The sequence below is a fragment of the Pituophis catenifer genome, unplaced genomic scaffold (genome assembly GCF_029215685.1).
Source record: "Pituophis catenifer annectens isolate HBS135680 unplaced genomic scaffold, rPitCat1.0.hap2 SCAF_2, whole genome shotgun sequence".
Lineage (NCBI taxonomy): Eukaryota > Metazoa > Chordata > Lepidosauria > Squamata > Colubridae > Pituophis > Pituophis catenifer.
In genome coordinates, this window is record NW_027256882.1 from 35,695,325 (window position 1) to 35,709,680 (window position 14,356).

The 14,356-nt window shown below is 41.1% G+C and overlaps 1 protein-coding gene across 1 annotated transcript; it reads left to right on the forward strand.

Annotated features, from left to right (window-relative positions):
- The first annotated feature begins 4,668 nt into the window (after nucleotides 1-4,668).
- LOC139310098 (vomeronasal type-2 receptor 26-like) lies at nucleotides 4,669-13,559 on the forward strand. The gene is made up of 8 exons (XM_070934256.1): nucleotides 4,669-4,714; nucleotides 6,238-6,289; nucleotides 6,453-6,692; nucleotides 7,238-7,529; nucleotides 7,996-8,205; nucleotides 10,456-10,686; nucleotides 11,617-11,743; nucleotides 12,655-13,559. Exons 1-8 carry the CDS (start codon nucleotides 4,669-4,671, stop codon nucleotides 13,557-13,559), a joined length of 2,103 nt encoding a protein of 700 aa, XP_070790357.1.
- Nucleotides 13,560-14,356: the final 797 nt, after the last annotated feature.

Here is a 14,356-nt window from a genome sequence, read left to right on the forward strand (position 1 = left end):
TTTCTAGCTCCTGTAAAATCCATTTGCAGAATATTATTGGCTTTGGAGTTACTGCCCTATATTCAAAAATCTTTAATTTGATTGTTTATAGCTGAAACATTAACTTATCACATAAGGTTTCTGTCTTCCTTGAATTCTTTTACAATATATTCCTTTATTTGAAGCAAAGGTAAAACTGAAGCCACAACATCTTACAAAATAGGTAAAGGCATTGGTTGGAAAGAAATATTGGAAAGAGTGGAAAGATGGATAGAGTGCAACAGAGGGAAGGAGATGACACAATGTTGAGGAACCTCAAAAGATTGCCTTCTGCTCAAAAGTTTTGAGTAGCTTGATTATAACATTGCCCACTATATAACTACCATTTATATATAAATAATTTAAAAAATACATATTTCCTGCTTTCCCACCAATCGTTTGAGAACAGGCAGAACCTACTCAGGAAATTTATCTTGGAAGAATCTTGCTAAAGCTGTCTATACTGTTGAGGCAGAAGAGCTTACAAGGAGGTTTGCATGCTCAGCTTTTCACAAACTGTCATGTACCTCAGGAGCACTTTCCTTAAAGCAAATTGAGAGAAGCAATAATACCTTTCTCAAGCGAGAAATTGGGAAAAGAGAAAACATTAACTCCCTTTTTATAACCCAGTAATCCCTTAATTCAAGGTAGAGTCAGGGTGACTGAACGTTGCTGAGCATTTACTGGCCCTTCCTGATGTCATGTGGAGTTTGCAGCAGATATTTTTTCTCTGTGCCCTAGTAGAGAAACATCTGTCACTACCTAGGATTGAACTCTCAACCTTCTGACAGGGAGGCAAGTATCTTCACCACTAGGCCACATGCCTTCCTCATGGTGAGGAATTAGGAAAAGGAAAAAACATCAAAGTGGATAAAACCTGTCCCTAGAATCCTGTACTTGCCCATAAATACCTTCTCAATCTGTGGATTGGAGCCTCAGAGAAAACATAGGGATAACGTCGAGAAAATATTTTAGATGTTATTCCAGCAATCAGGTAGTCTCCTGCAATTTGATCCTGACCGGCTCAAGGTTGACTCAGCCTTCCATCCTTCCGAAGTCGGTAAAATAAGGATCCAGATTGTGAGGGGAAATATGCTGACTCTGTAAACTGCTTAGAGAAGGCTTTAAAGCACTGTGAAGCTGTATGTAAGTCTACGTTCTATTGCTATATCATGTTCTGGAATAGCTGACCTTCACTGAGATATACACCAGACAGAATAAGAATAAATTATGATATCCCCACTACCTAGTTAAAAAGTATTCTATTGTTTTACCACAGGACACTCTTTAACATTTTACAAATATAGTTCTAGAGTAAGAGGCAAACTTTTCTGAATTGTTCCCCTTCTGACACTAAAATTAGGACAATGCCTCTGAGTCATGTCAACTTGTTTTCTCCAACTGCACACCTCTGTTGCAACAGTCATTCCCAATTCCCCATCTAATTATTAAAATCACAGTTATTTATTCTATTTTTAAAAAAAACATATTTATGAAATTTTCACCATCTTTAATTTTAAAGCAATTAGGCAGGGACTGTGCTAGACTGAAATTGCAAGTGTCTCTTCCAGATGTATAGCAAACTCCAACATCTTCACTGCCGGTGAGCTATATTGTGAGCTCTGGGATCAACCGTACTTCAGAGAGAGAAATATAGGAAGGATCTCAATCGATATTTGCAAAATGCTGCTGCTGCAGATGCAGCTCTTTCTGATTCTGGTTCTGTCCCAATTTCCCTGTGCCACGATGCACTTGAAATGTCAACTAAGGGTGATAACAGAAGAATTGAAAGGGTTTAATTAACAGAGTTAGCCTGCAATACTGCATTCTAACCACTGCACCACCACAGTGCTGTACTGCTAACAGCAACTCTTTTGTTTTTTTTTTAATGAAAATTTTTCTGAATACTTTCCTCTCTGGATCGGTATAGAGAATAAGTGGAAATGGATTTATTTATCATGGATTGACGTATGGGTATAGCATACGCAAAAGCAACATCAACTAAAACTTTAGTTTCTGAAATCAATTTAAAGATGGCATTATCAAGGAGCTTTGCTCAACATAGTTTTTAGATGAGATGAAAATCAGTTGCCAATGATGTTGAGGAGTGTCTCTGTGTTGTTTCGTTATTTTTCATTTCTTATTGTTGGTTGAGCTTTTCTAATTAGTCAATTATAACCTTTGATTTACTTATTTGCTCATGAAAATATATTTTTTTTCATTCTTTTGCTCTTTTCTGCAGACAATCTAGACTCTTCTGATTGTTAGTGTGAAAATACTGAGTGCTGCTATGAAGGCACTCATCCAAATCCACATTGTTTTTAATGAAGCAGAACATTTGGAAGAATTGCCTTTTGCATTAGGAGAAAAAGGAGACCAGCTCATTTCCATCAGGAAACTGTGATACTCGTTTGTATTGTTGGAAGAAATGTCCATTTGGGTTCAGTTCCAAGTGGGGAAAAAGACACTGGATGAATGGAAGTTGCTTGGAAAGAAGGTTTATTGATGAACAGGATCACATGGCTTGAGATCCTGGGCAAAAAGGGCAGAGATGATGAGAGTGCCTGGGTTTTACGCCCTCTGTTGGGCTTTGAATTTGAGCTTGTGTTCTGCTTGGTTGTCAGACTCCCATGAAGCCATGCAGGCGTAATTTTGTAAGTTGTCTTCTGAGTCCCAGGCTTGGTTGACTCTTGCTGGGTGATGATGTAATGAAAGGGCTTCGAGCAGTTCCTACTATGGCTCTGTCTGAAGGAGGTAGATTTTTGTTATGTTGAATAGACTGGCCCAGGTCTTAATGGCCGATTAACAAACGGGGGTGTGTGAGTTTCTGCCTCCCTTTTAGGGGAAATATTCTGCCCTTTTAATATTTCCTACAATATCTCATTTTCCTAGGAGAGGGGTGGGTGCTAACTTCCTACAGTATCAATAAAACATTTTTGGTCTGCTAAAAGTCTACTCCATTTATTAAGCCATAATTTCAAAAATTTCTTTCTCAGTGATATACATTTCAAAATCAATCGTAAGCAATTTAATTACAATGTTTAGTCTATGAGAAGCAACATTATTCTGGGGCCTATCTAATATTATTCCTGGCCCTATCTAACAAAATCAAATTCAATGTAAATAAAAGTAAGGTTTTCCACTTAGGCAAGAAAAAAACAATTCTATAGGAACAGGCTAGGTGAAACTTGGCTGAAGGCCAGTAACTTGTTTAGTTTAGTTTAGTTTAGTTTATTTGATTTGTGTACCGCCCTACTCCGAAGGACTCAGGGCGGTGAACAGCCAAGCAATAAAATATATAAATACACAAAATTTAAAACCAGATAAAATCAAATTAAATCATTTTGGCCCAGACAGATTAAAACACCCCAATAATTTAAAAACAGATTAAAATTTACATATTTAAAAAAGGGAAGAGATTAGGCCAAGCCCGCCTGATGGAATAAAAAGGTCTTCACAGCGTGGCGGAAGGTGCGCAGATCCGGGATCCTCCATATCTCCGGGGGGAGCTCATTCCAGATGGTAGGTGCCCCCACAGAGAAGGCTCTCCCCCTAGGGGCCGCCAGTCGACACTGTTTGGCTGACGGCACCCGGAGGAGTCCCTCTCTATGAGAGCGTACTGGCCGGTGGGAGGCTATTGGTGGTAGTAGGCGGTCCCGTAGATAACCAGGTCCTAAGCCATGGAGCGCTTTAAAGGTGGTAACCAAAACCTTGAAGCGCACCCGGAAGACCACCGGGAGCCAGTGCAGCTCGCGCAGGAGAGGTGTTACATGGGAGCGCCATGTCGCTCCCATTACCACCCGTGCGGCCGCACTCTGCGCCAGTTGGAGCCTCCGGGTGCTCCTCAAGGGGAGCCCCATGTAGAGAGCATTGCAATAGTCCAGGCGGGAGGTGACGAGGGCATGAGTGACCATGTGTAACGAGTCCCGATCCAGAAAGGGACGCAACTGGTGAATCAGGCGAACCTGATGAAAAATCCTCCCGGTCACGGCTGTCAGGTGCTCTTCTAAAGACAGCCGTGAATCCAGGAGGATGCCCAAGTTGCGAGCCCTCTCCGTGGGGGCCAATGATTCGCCCCCAATAGTCAGTGATGGCGTCAACTGACTATATCAGGACGACGAAAACCACAGCCACTTGGTCTTGGATGGGTTGAGCCTGAGCCTGTTCCTCCCCATCCAGATCCGTACGGCCTCCAGGCACCGGGACATCACTTCAAGGGCATCATTGGGGTGATCCGGGATGGAGATGTACAGCTGGGTGTCGTCAGCGTACTGATGGTACTCCACCCCGAAACCACGGATGATCCCTCTTGTGAGAGGGATTTTGAAGAAATAATGGACAATCACTTAAATATGAGTCAACAGTGTGTAACAACAGCCAGAAAAGACAAGGCAATCCTAGGCTGCTTTAATAGAGGAATGAAATCAAAATCATGTGAACTTCTAGTACTGCTTTACAAACCTTAGTAACACCACACTTGGAATACTTCATCCAGTTTTGGTCACCACAGTATAAAACAGATGTGGAGACTCTGGAAAGAGTGCAGAGAAGAGCAACAAGAATGATTAGGGGGCTGGAGGCTAAAACACGTGAACAACAGTTACAGAATTAGGTATGTCTAGTGTAATGAAAAGAAGGATTAGTGGAGACATGATACCAGTGTTCCAATATTTGAGAGGCTCCTACATAGACAAGGGTGTGTGCGTGTCAAACTATTTTCCAAGGCACCAAAAGACAAAATGAGAAACAATGGTTGGAAACTAACCAAGGAGAGAAGCAACCTAAAATTAAGGAGAAATTTCTTAATGATGAGAGCAATCAACAATGGAACAGCTTGCCTTCAGAAGTTGTGGGTGCTCTATCGCAGGAGGTTTTCAAAAAGAGACTGAACAACCATTGATCTTAAATGGTGTTGGGCCTCCTATTTGAGCAGGGGGGTGGATGAGAAGACCTCCAAGGTTTCCTCCAACTCTTATTATTTTATGTTCTCAGTTTCCTTGAACGAGTTATAAGGGACTTCACACAGGGAGAAATGTGACAAAGACTTTCCCTGGTGGTCTGTACTCACAAATCACAAGAAAGTTGACTCAGTATCAGATCTGGCCCACATGGTGCTTAGATTTGGCCCATGGGACTGCCCTGGAAACAGCGAAGGACTGGCCTACAGTGCCTCTGAAAGCGAAAATGGAGCTCGGGAGGGCCTCACACGCAGTGGTGGAATTCAATTTTTTTTACTACTGGTTCTGTGGGCATGGCTTTGTGGGAATGGTGTGGCTTGGTGGGCATGGCAGGGGAAGGATACTGCAAAATATCCATTCCCACCCACTCCAGGGGAAGGATACTGCAAAATCCCCATTCCCTCCCCACTCCTGGGGGAAGGATATTGCAATATCTCCATTCTTACCCCACTCTGGGCCCAGCCAGAGGTGGTATTTGCCGGTTCTCTGAACTACTCAAAATTTCTATTACTGGTTCTCCAAAACCTGTCAGAACCTGCTGAATAGCACCTCTGCTCACACTCCCCTCCTGAGCTCCATTTTTGCTGGCAGAGGGTTGCAAGAGGCTGTGGCAGCCAAAAACAGAGCTCAGGAGCCTGTTTTCGCTGGCAGAGCACTCGGGCCACCACAGATGCCCGTGACACGAGTGATGTCAAGCTGGCCACGCCCCCCCCCCAGCCATGTCCAACCCCCCCAGGTCAAACACAAGCCTGATGTAGCCCTCAATGAAAACGAGTTTGACACCCCTGGCCTAGAGGTATACTGTGACTGAATATGGAAAGTGGCTGAGAGATCAGGCCAAGGCAAGATGTTTACCCTGCCAGAGGTCCAGGGTCCACCAGAATTAATTGACAAGCACAATCAGTGATTCCTCTGAGCTATGATTCTTCATGAAACCCAAATATATTCATTGTACAGAAAGTTTCTTGAATAACAGCATTAAAAAGTATCCTGAATTGTTTTGATGATTACATTGGCACTGCATCATAAGTCAGGCAAACTTTTTCCCTTCCTGCAGACTAGTAAATGAAGTCATACAGAAAATAAATTGTGATTTCCAAATCCCTGTATAATTATCAAAATCACAATGATTACTTCATCTTCCACTGAAGGCTAGGGGACTTCTCTCACCCACGGTTATTTTGAAACCAAGGTATGGATAATTAGTAATCCCCATCAACAGATTTCACAAATATTTTGTAATTCTTATAAAAATCTGAAGATCTGATCCACAAGGATCTCAAGGACTACAAAGAATACACGGTGAGACTCCTGTAGGCACACTGTACAGGTCTGAATTTTAATTCTGTCCTTTTAATGTGCCAGATTAAATTTTATCTTCCTTGATCAAGTCAGTGTATCTGTGTCCTTTGGCAAGAGAGCTGTGCTTCCCCTAAAGATTTCCCTGAAACTAAAGACAGTGGTGTCTTGTCTCAGAGAACTACAGAAGTTCTTCATTGTGATATTTGAAATGCTGCTGCTGCTGCTTCTCTTGGTGTCCCATTTTCCATGTGGGACGCTGATGACCAAATGTCCATTAAATGTGCAGAAAGATGACAAACATAAATTTCATTACTACAAGACAGGAGATTTCCTGATTAGTGGACTCATATCTACATCTAGCACTATATTTCAACCATACATCTTCTTTATGCCTCCACATCACAGATTTGTAAGGTAATTCCTGATGTGTCCTCAATGCTAGTGATTAATTTTATCTTTTCCACTGTGTTTCTTTTAATGGGGATGGTTAGCTGATATGAATGCTAAAATTTTATATGTTTTAACTTTTAATATTGACACCTGTGATATTAGCAGTCTATGATTAAAACTATCTAGAATTTCCAGTTGGGATGATTTTGAGCCCGAAGAAAAGCATTGGAAAGAAAGTCCTCTGTAGTCAATAGGACTATCCTTCTAACAGCAACACCCAATCACCTGGCAAGGTCCCGTAATTGACTCATACAATCATCTGACTTTGTTTAATTGAAGAAGGAATTTCTGAGAATATTTCCTGCATTATAATGCAGGAAATGAGCTTTTGGTCTGATTCCCTCCTGCTTTTCCCTTCATGAGGTCAATCAGAATCCCAAGCTGTTATCAAACATCATCTTGGGCAACACAATTAGAGATATATTAGAGATGCATTCTATAACTAATTTCAGATTTTTAGATTGTTATGAATTGAGGATGAAAACCAACTGCACTCTCTTATTTTGCAGTACAAAGAGTCTGAGCTTCTGGCACGTCCTGCCCTTCTTCTTTGCCATTCATAAGGTCAACCAGAATCCAAAGCTGTTACCAAACATCACCCTGGGATACAGCATCTATGAGAACTTTTTCAATGCAAGGATCACATCCGAAGTCATGATGGACTTGCTGTCTACAGGGCAGGAGAATGTCCCAAACTACAGTTGCGGAAGACAAAACAATCTTTTGGCTGTGTTTGAAGAGACTGATTCAGAACTCTTTAATTACATTTCAGCTATGCTAGGCACCTACAAAATTCCACAAGTATGAATGAATACTGAAGCTAATTTCACTTTATAAAGTCTACTGATAGTCCAAAAGGGGTCAGATGATAAATAAAATGTGTCAGAGGACAGAGCTTAAAAGACTCCTGAAATATTATATTTTCATCAGGCATTCAAATGTCTGTTAACTTCCCACCAAAGGTGATCCCTATTTTTCTACTTGTATTTTTTACGTGCTTTCCGAACTGCTTTGTTGGCAGAAGCTGGGACAAGTAACGGGAGCTCACTCCGTTCCACAGCACTAGGGATTCGAACCACTGAATTGTCGACCTTTCGATCGACAAGCTCAGTGTCTTAGCCACTGAGTATAACTTGGTGAATATATTTGACCACTTGATGTGTGAGTATAGGGTTAGCATCAGAAAAAAAAAAGCCCTTTGAGGTAAGGACTTATTTTTGTCCTGAAAAGCAAAACAATTGACCATATTTTTTCTCTTACATCTTAGATCAACTATGGGGTCATCAGCCACATTCCAGAACAGAAACACCATTTTCCTTTTTTCTACCGGGTGACTCCAAAGCAAGAACCTCCTCACTTGGCAATTGTCAAACTGCTCCTGCATTTCCGATGGACGTGGATCGGCCTCGCTGCTCCGGACAATGAAACTGGAGAAAAGTTCAGAAGAATCTTTGTGCCAGAAGCCCTAAAGAAAGGCGTCTGTGTTGCCTTCTCTGAAAGCTTACCCGTGGTTCTTAGAATAGGGAGGGATAAGCAATTTTTTCAATATTTTAGTGACAGTAGAGTGAAAAGTATTGTTTGTCAGTTGGATTCTCAGACCACATTAATAGTAGCAGTGCTAATACAACACATTGAAAAGAATCAAATCCTGTTTAAGGAAAAAGTATGGATTGCTACAGCTTTGTCTGATATCAATGTGAGATTATTTTACCAGTTTGTTAATCTCCAGCATAACCATCTTATATTATCCTTCTCAATTCAATCAAAGAAAAGGACACAATATTATGATTTTAATTCACATTACTCTGCTGCACGGAAGTTTGGGGAGGCAGCATTTCAGTGTTCCTATTCAATCCCCTTGTTGTCTAAGAAAGTTTGGAAGAGATGCCTGGAGAAAGAGAGCTGGGAAATCCCAGCCCAGGATCTGTTTGAAAGAATCCTGTCTGAGGATGGCTCCAGTATTTCCACAGCAATCCAGGTTGTGGCCTGGGCCCTCAGTGCTGCCTTTTCCTCCCAAAGGAGTAAGAGGAAGATGCATATTTGGGATATCCAGATGGTACAGCCGTGTCATGTAATGGTTTTTCACAATTCTGCTGATGGTTCCCTTTCATTTCTTAAATGTTATGTTAAAGATAAGCAGAGATGGATGGGGGGGAGGGGGCAGATCCCAACAAAAACTGCCAGTTTTTTTGGAGAGAGAGAGAGAGAGAGAGAGAGAGAGAGAGAGAGAGAGAGAGAGAGAGAGAGGGAGGGAGAGGGAGGGAGGGAGGGAGGGAGGGAGAGAGAGAGAAATTGGCCTCATGTAGTTCTGAATTGCTGTCCTGCCATGCAAAGAGGAGTCAAATCTTTCTTCCTCTTAGCATCTTCAGGTTGAAGCTACAGAAAGCACACTACAGCTTCCTTGTTATTGCCTGGCAATTTTCTCTTCTGTGTTTGCCATCTCCCAAGATTCTTTTCCTCTGCTTTGAAGATTAAATCTTAGTATTTGGAACCATTGATGGAATTCAATTTTTTTTTACTACCGGTTGTGTGGGTGTGGCTTGGTGGGCATGGCTTGGTGGGCGTGGCAGGGGAAGGATACTGCAAAATTCCCATTCCCACCCCACTCTGAGACCAGCCAGAGGTGGCATTTGCTGGTTCTCCGAACTACTCAAAATTTCTGCTACCGGTTCTTCAGAACCTGTCAGAACCTGCTGAATAGCACCCCTGTTTCAAACCCAATCATTTCTCCCAATCCTTTCACATTCCACCACCAACTGTTGGTTCCATAAAGCTACTATAGAAGAATAAAACTTGTAGAGCTTAGAAAGAGCGTATAATAATACATTGGTAAGGAATGTGTTGTTTCTATTGACCATTTTATTCACTTCCAAATGCCTCCATTGTTCTTCCATGTTTCTAGGATATCAGAACAGAAGTGATTTCTCTGGCTGTGCAATTTTCCAACTGTGATACATATCAGCTAATAAGGGGAAAAAAAACTTCCATTCACAACGTTGTGGGGGAAAAGTCAGGTTGCATCATGATGTCACATCTGGTTGTATAACTAGCTCTCATTTCTAGTGGCTGTTCTAAACCTCACTGTTTCATTTTGTGATATTTTCTCTTCCAAAGAGTGGGATAGAAACCTCATCCTTTTTTTTTTACATGCATTGCATATATCTCCTTTTCTCCCTTTTTTTCTTACACTGCCTAGATTAGTGCATGTTTCCTCCCAGCAGGTGACTTCGACACAGGGAGGCAGGCAAGAACCCTGCAACAAAGGGGAAGCAGCAGGGGTGCCTTAGGACATTGGCCAAAGGAGACTGAAAATTTAGGACCAGCCTTTTGTTGATGACTCAAAGCCAAGTCGGAGTTAATGTTCTAGTCAAGCAAAAGTGGGACACCCCTTTTTGTAATACCAATACAATTAGTGAGAAAACTACCATAGGAATATGGTGAGATTGTTGGAGTCATAATATGTTTGGAATCTGAGATTACCAATTTCATAAAGCAGGCAAAAAATATTAAACTGAAAAATGTTTGTGTGTATGTGTATGTGTGTGTGAGAGAGAGAGAGACAGTGGGAGTGGGAAAGAAAGAGAGGGAGAGAGGGAATTAGAGAGAGAAAAAACAATCTTCCTACCACATTTGCAGACAGAAACACCGGGGTAAAGTATCCCTGTTTTGATTTAGGGTTGAAATGCGAACGTATACTTTGCAAGTGTGATTCTCCATATCTTTTCAGCTCCATCCTTTTCTAAGAAACTTCCAGATTTACAATTTTTCTGTAAATGATGTTTATTTGGATGAGAATGGAATTCCTATTGCTGACTTTGATATCATGGACTGGGCAGTATTTCCCAACAAATCTGCTGCTGGGGTGGTAATTGGGAATATTGGAAAAGAAGAAGTCTCTTCAGATATCAAGGTCTCTGTCCATGAGAGCGCCATCATATGGCCAACGTCTTTTAACCAGGTAACCAAATCTGCCTCTTTTTGGGTTTTATTATTTATCTATTCCTATACTGTATATCCATGTGATTTTATGGTTTTTCAGCCTTTTCACTATAATGGAGGACCTGCACTGGTAAAAAGGCAGTTGAAGGAGACACTACTATTTCTCCTGGACCTCTCAAAAGATCTATTGCATATGGTGGGAATATCAGCATTGTTCTGGGGTTGGAGGCACTTAGTTAGTGGAATCTTTGGTGTTCTCTGAGCTTGGTTGTTGTTTGCAGGTATTTCATTGGTTACTTACCGAACTAAGTAACATCATCAATGCCTGATGTGCTTGATGATAACACTGATAATGTTATCTAGTCAAATGAATGCAAGCAGACAACCAAACTGAGAGAGCATCAAGGAGTTTACAGTTCAATCCTGCATTACAGAGATTCTCTTCTATTGAATCTTATCCAATGTTTGTTCACAACTAGAGTCTGCTTTGAGACTGAGTTGATAGGAAATTGAGATCTAACAAATGCATATTGTAAGAAGCCAGAGGACATGTTGTGATAGATTGTGTTCTAGCAATTGTTAAAATAAGAGCGAGCAACCCTGTGGTTTCCTTGCTTTGGACTACACTTTCCATAGTTTTGTGTCATTGACCAGTTGGCTGAATCTGATGGGATCTGAAGTCCAAATGCAGAAAAATCCCAGAAGGATAATGATGCCTGCATAGGAGAGACAACAGCCCTTTCTGAACATTAAGGGGACTCTGGGATCATAGCCTGCTGAAATGAAATAGCTAGTGAAGACTTTTCACTAAGAGAAAATTATTTTCATTATATTTGGAAAAAGATCTTGAAAGTATCTTTTTGAATTCCTGAACCCACTTTGGTGCTCAGTTCCATTTTTATAAGTAACCCCTTCATTCCTATGTTTCTCTGACTTTCTTTCTGTTTAGAAGGCCCCCTTTTCCAGGTGTACTGAAAGTTGCCTCCCAGGATATACCAAGCTCTTGAGGGAGGGAGAACCACTTTGCTGTTATGACTGTTCTCCATGCACGGAAGGAACCATCTCTGTGCAGGAAGGTCGGTAGTTCAAGAACAAAGAAGGAGCACCATATATTTTAAGGACAATGTATTAGAAATAGCAATTGCACTTAGACTTAGAGGGTGCTTTATATCATCCTCTAAGCTATTTACAGAGTCAGCATATTGTCCCCAACAAAGTGAGTCCACATTTTGCCAACCTGAAAAGGAAGAAAGGCTGAGTCAACCTTGAGCTGATCAGGATTGAACTCCAGGCTCTGGACAGAGTTAGCCTACAATATTGTATTCTAATCACTGTGCTACCACCGTTCTGGTATTACCAAGATTTGATGTCATATGATATGTCATTTGATATGCTACATCCAGACTCAGGAAGCAGACTAAAATCACTTCAGTGAAGGTAGAATTCAGGGAGGTGGATTTTTTTCACAAACTGCTGAAACAATAACAAACCATCTTGAAAAAGATTGAGAGACCTTGAGAAAGATGACAGCATTTGAAATACTCATACAAAACAAGATTTATGATTTAGAGCCATATGTAAATTGTTTTTGAAATATAACATGGAGGTGGAAAAAATCAACATTTGTATGATAAAATGGATACAAGACGTCAAAGAAATAATCCTAATGCAAAAATGAGAAGAGTTTTCAAAAAGAAAAATATAGAAAATTCACTCCAAGTTATAATTTAAATGGAAACTGCTGCAAAATGTTTTACAGGTGGTCTATAAATATAATTGCATAATAAACAAATCATATAACAATAAATGTGTACATCCTATATCTGAAAAGTTGGCTATGATTTATTTATTTTATTTATTTATTTTGTCGCATTTCTATGCTGCCCAACTCCCAAAGGACACTTGGGAGTTGGGCGGCATAAAATGATGTGCTGAATGTCACTCAATCACTTGTTAAAAAACAGTATTTTGTGTTTTCCAGATGTAGCCCATTGTGAAAAGTGTCCAGATGACCACCATTCCAACAACAAACGAGATCTGTGTGTTCCCAAAGTTATGACATTTCTGTCCTACAGAGAAAACCTAGGTCTTGTTCTGGCTATCTCTGCCCTTTTTTTGTCTCTAACCACTGCCTCAGTTCTAGGAATTTTTATTAAATATCGAGAAACTCCCATAGTCAAAGCCAACAACCGGGATCTCACCTACATTCTGCTGATCTTTCTCCTGCTTTCCTTCTTGACTTCCCTTCTCTTCATTGGTCAACCCAAGAAAGCGACCTGCCTTCTTCGACAAACTGCCTTCAGTGTTGTTTTCTCAGTTGCCGTGTCATCCTTGCTGGCCAAGACTATCATGGTGGTGGTGGCATTTCTGGCCACAAAGCCAGGCAGCAGGATGAGGAAATGGCTGGGGAAATCTCTGGCCAATTTCATCATCTTCTGCTGCTCTGGTGTTCAGGTGGGCATCTGTTTCATATGGCTGGGAATCTTTCCCCCATTCCCAGATTCTGACTTCTATTCCCAAAAAGGACAGATCCTTCTGCAATGCAATGAAGGTTCAGTTACAATGTTTTACAGTGCCCTTGGCTATATGGGCTTTCTGGCTGTCATCTGCTTCTTGGTGGCGTTCCTGGCCCGGAGGTTGCCAGGCTCTTTCAACGAAGCCAAGCTGATCACCTTCAGCATGTTGGTTTTTTGCAGTGTTTGGGTCTCCTTTGTCCCCACCTACCTGAGCACCAAAGGAAAATACATGGTGGCTGTGCAGATCTTCTCCATCTTGACTTCCAGCCTGGGCTTACTGGGCTGCATCTTTGTCCCCAAATGTTACGTCATCATTCTGAGACCTGATTTGAACATGAAGGAGCATCTAATGATGAAAAACAACAAGAGCTCTTGATTTTGGCAATTATTGTTTTTATCCAAATGGTAGCTAAAATAAAATAAGACATTGCAATTTTTTTGGTATTTGTTCTAAGAATTTTTTCTTTCTTCCATGTGATTAATCTTACTATCAATAAATAGCATAGGAAAGTTATTGATGTTTCTTCCAGCAGTTTAAAACCATGTTATTTGTCTTCCAATCTACATTTCTTCAATATCCATTCAGCATACAAGTTGAATAAATAAGAAGGATGTCAGCCCTGGAAGCCATCTTTTTCTTTAGAGCTTCTGAGCTGTCACATTTAGTGCCTGGGAAAACGGGATGGGGGATTTCAAGGAGTCGGTGGAGAATTAGCCATAACAACATTCCTTTCTCTGGGAACCAAGGACAATCAGCCTGCACCTGGATGGGCATGCCCGGGGGTTTGTCTCCAGTTGGGACAGTGAATTGATTGGATCATGTGATGGACATGTGGGTGAAGGGGATGGAACTTTGACTTTCTTTTGGGTGAGGAAAACTGGAAGCTTTCAGATTTGGGTTTTCCCAGATGTGTCAATATGACTTCTCTAATAAAATGGAACTTTTAGGAATTGCCAGCCTCGGAGTCTTCTTTTGTTGGGGTTGAAACTTGGAATGCTGCCAAAGGGAGTATACAGTCTTGTCTCATTTTTGTCTCACAAGAGTGATCTGGAATCACTCTGCTTAACTCTGTTTTGTTCAGAGTCTGGCTTCGGGTCCTTGTGTAGGTTTCTTATAAGGATAGGGAGATATTGTAGGATTCTCATTTCTCAAAAACATTTCATAACTCAACA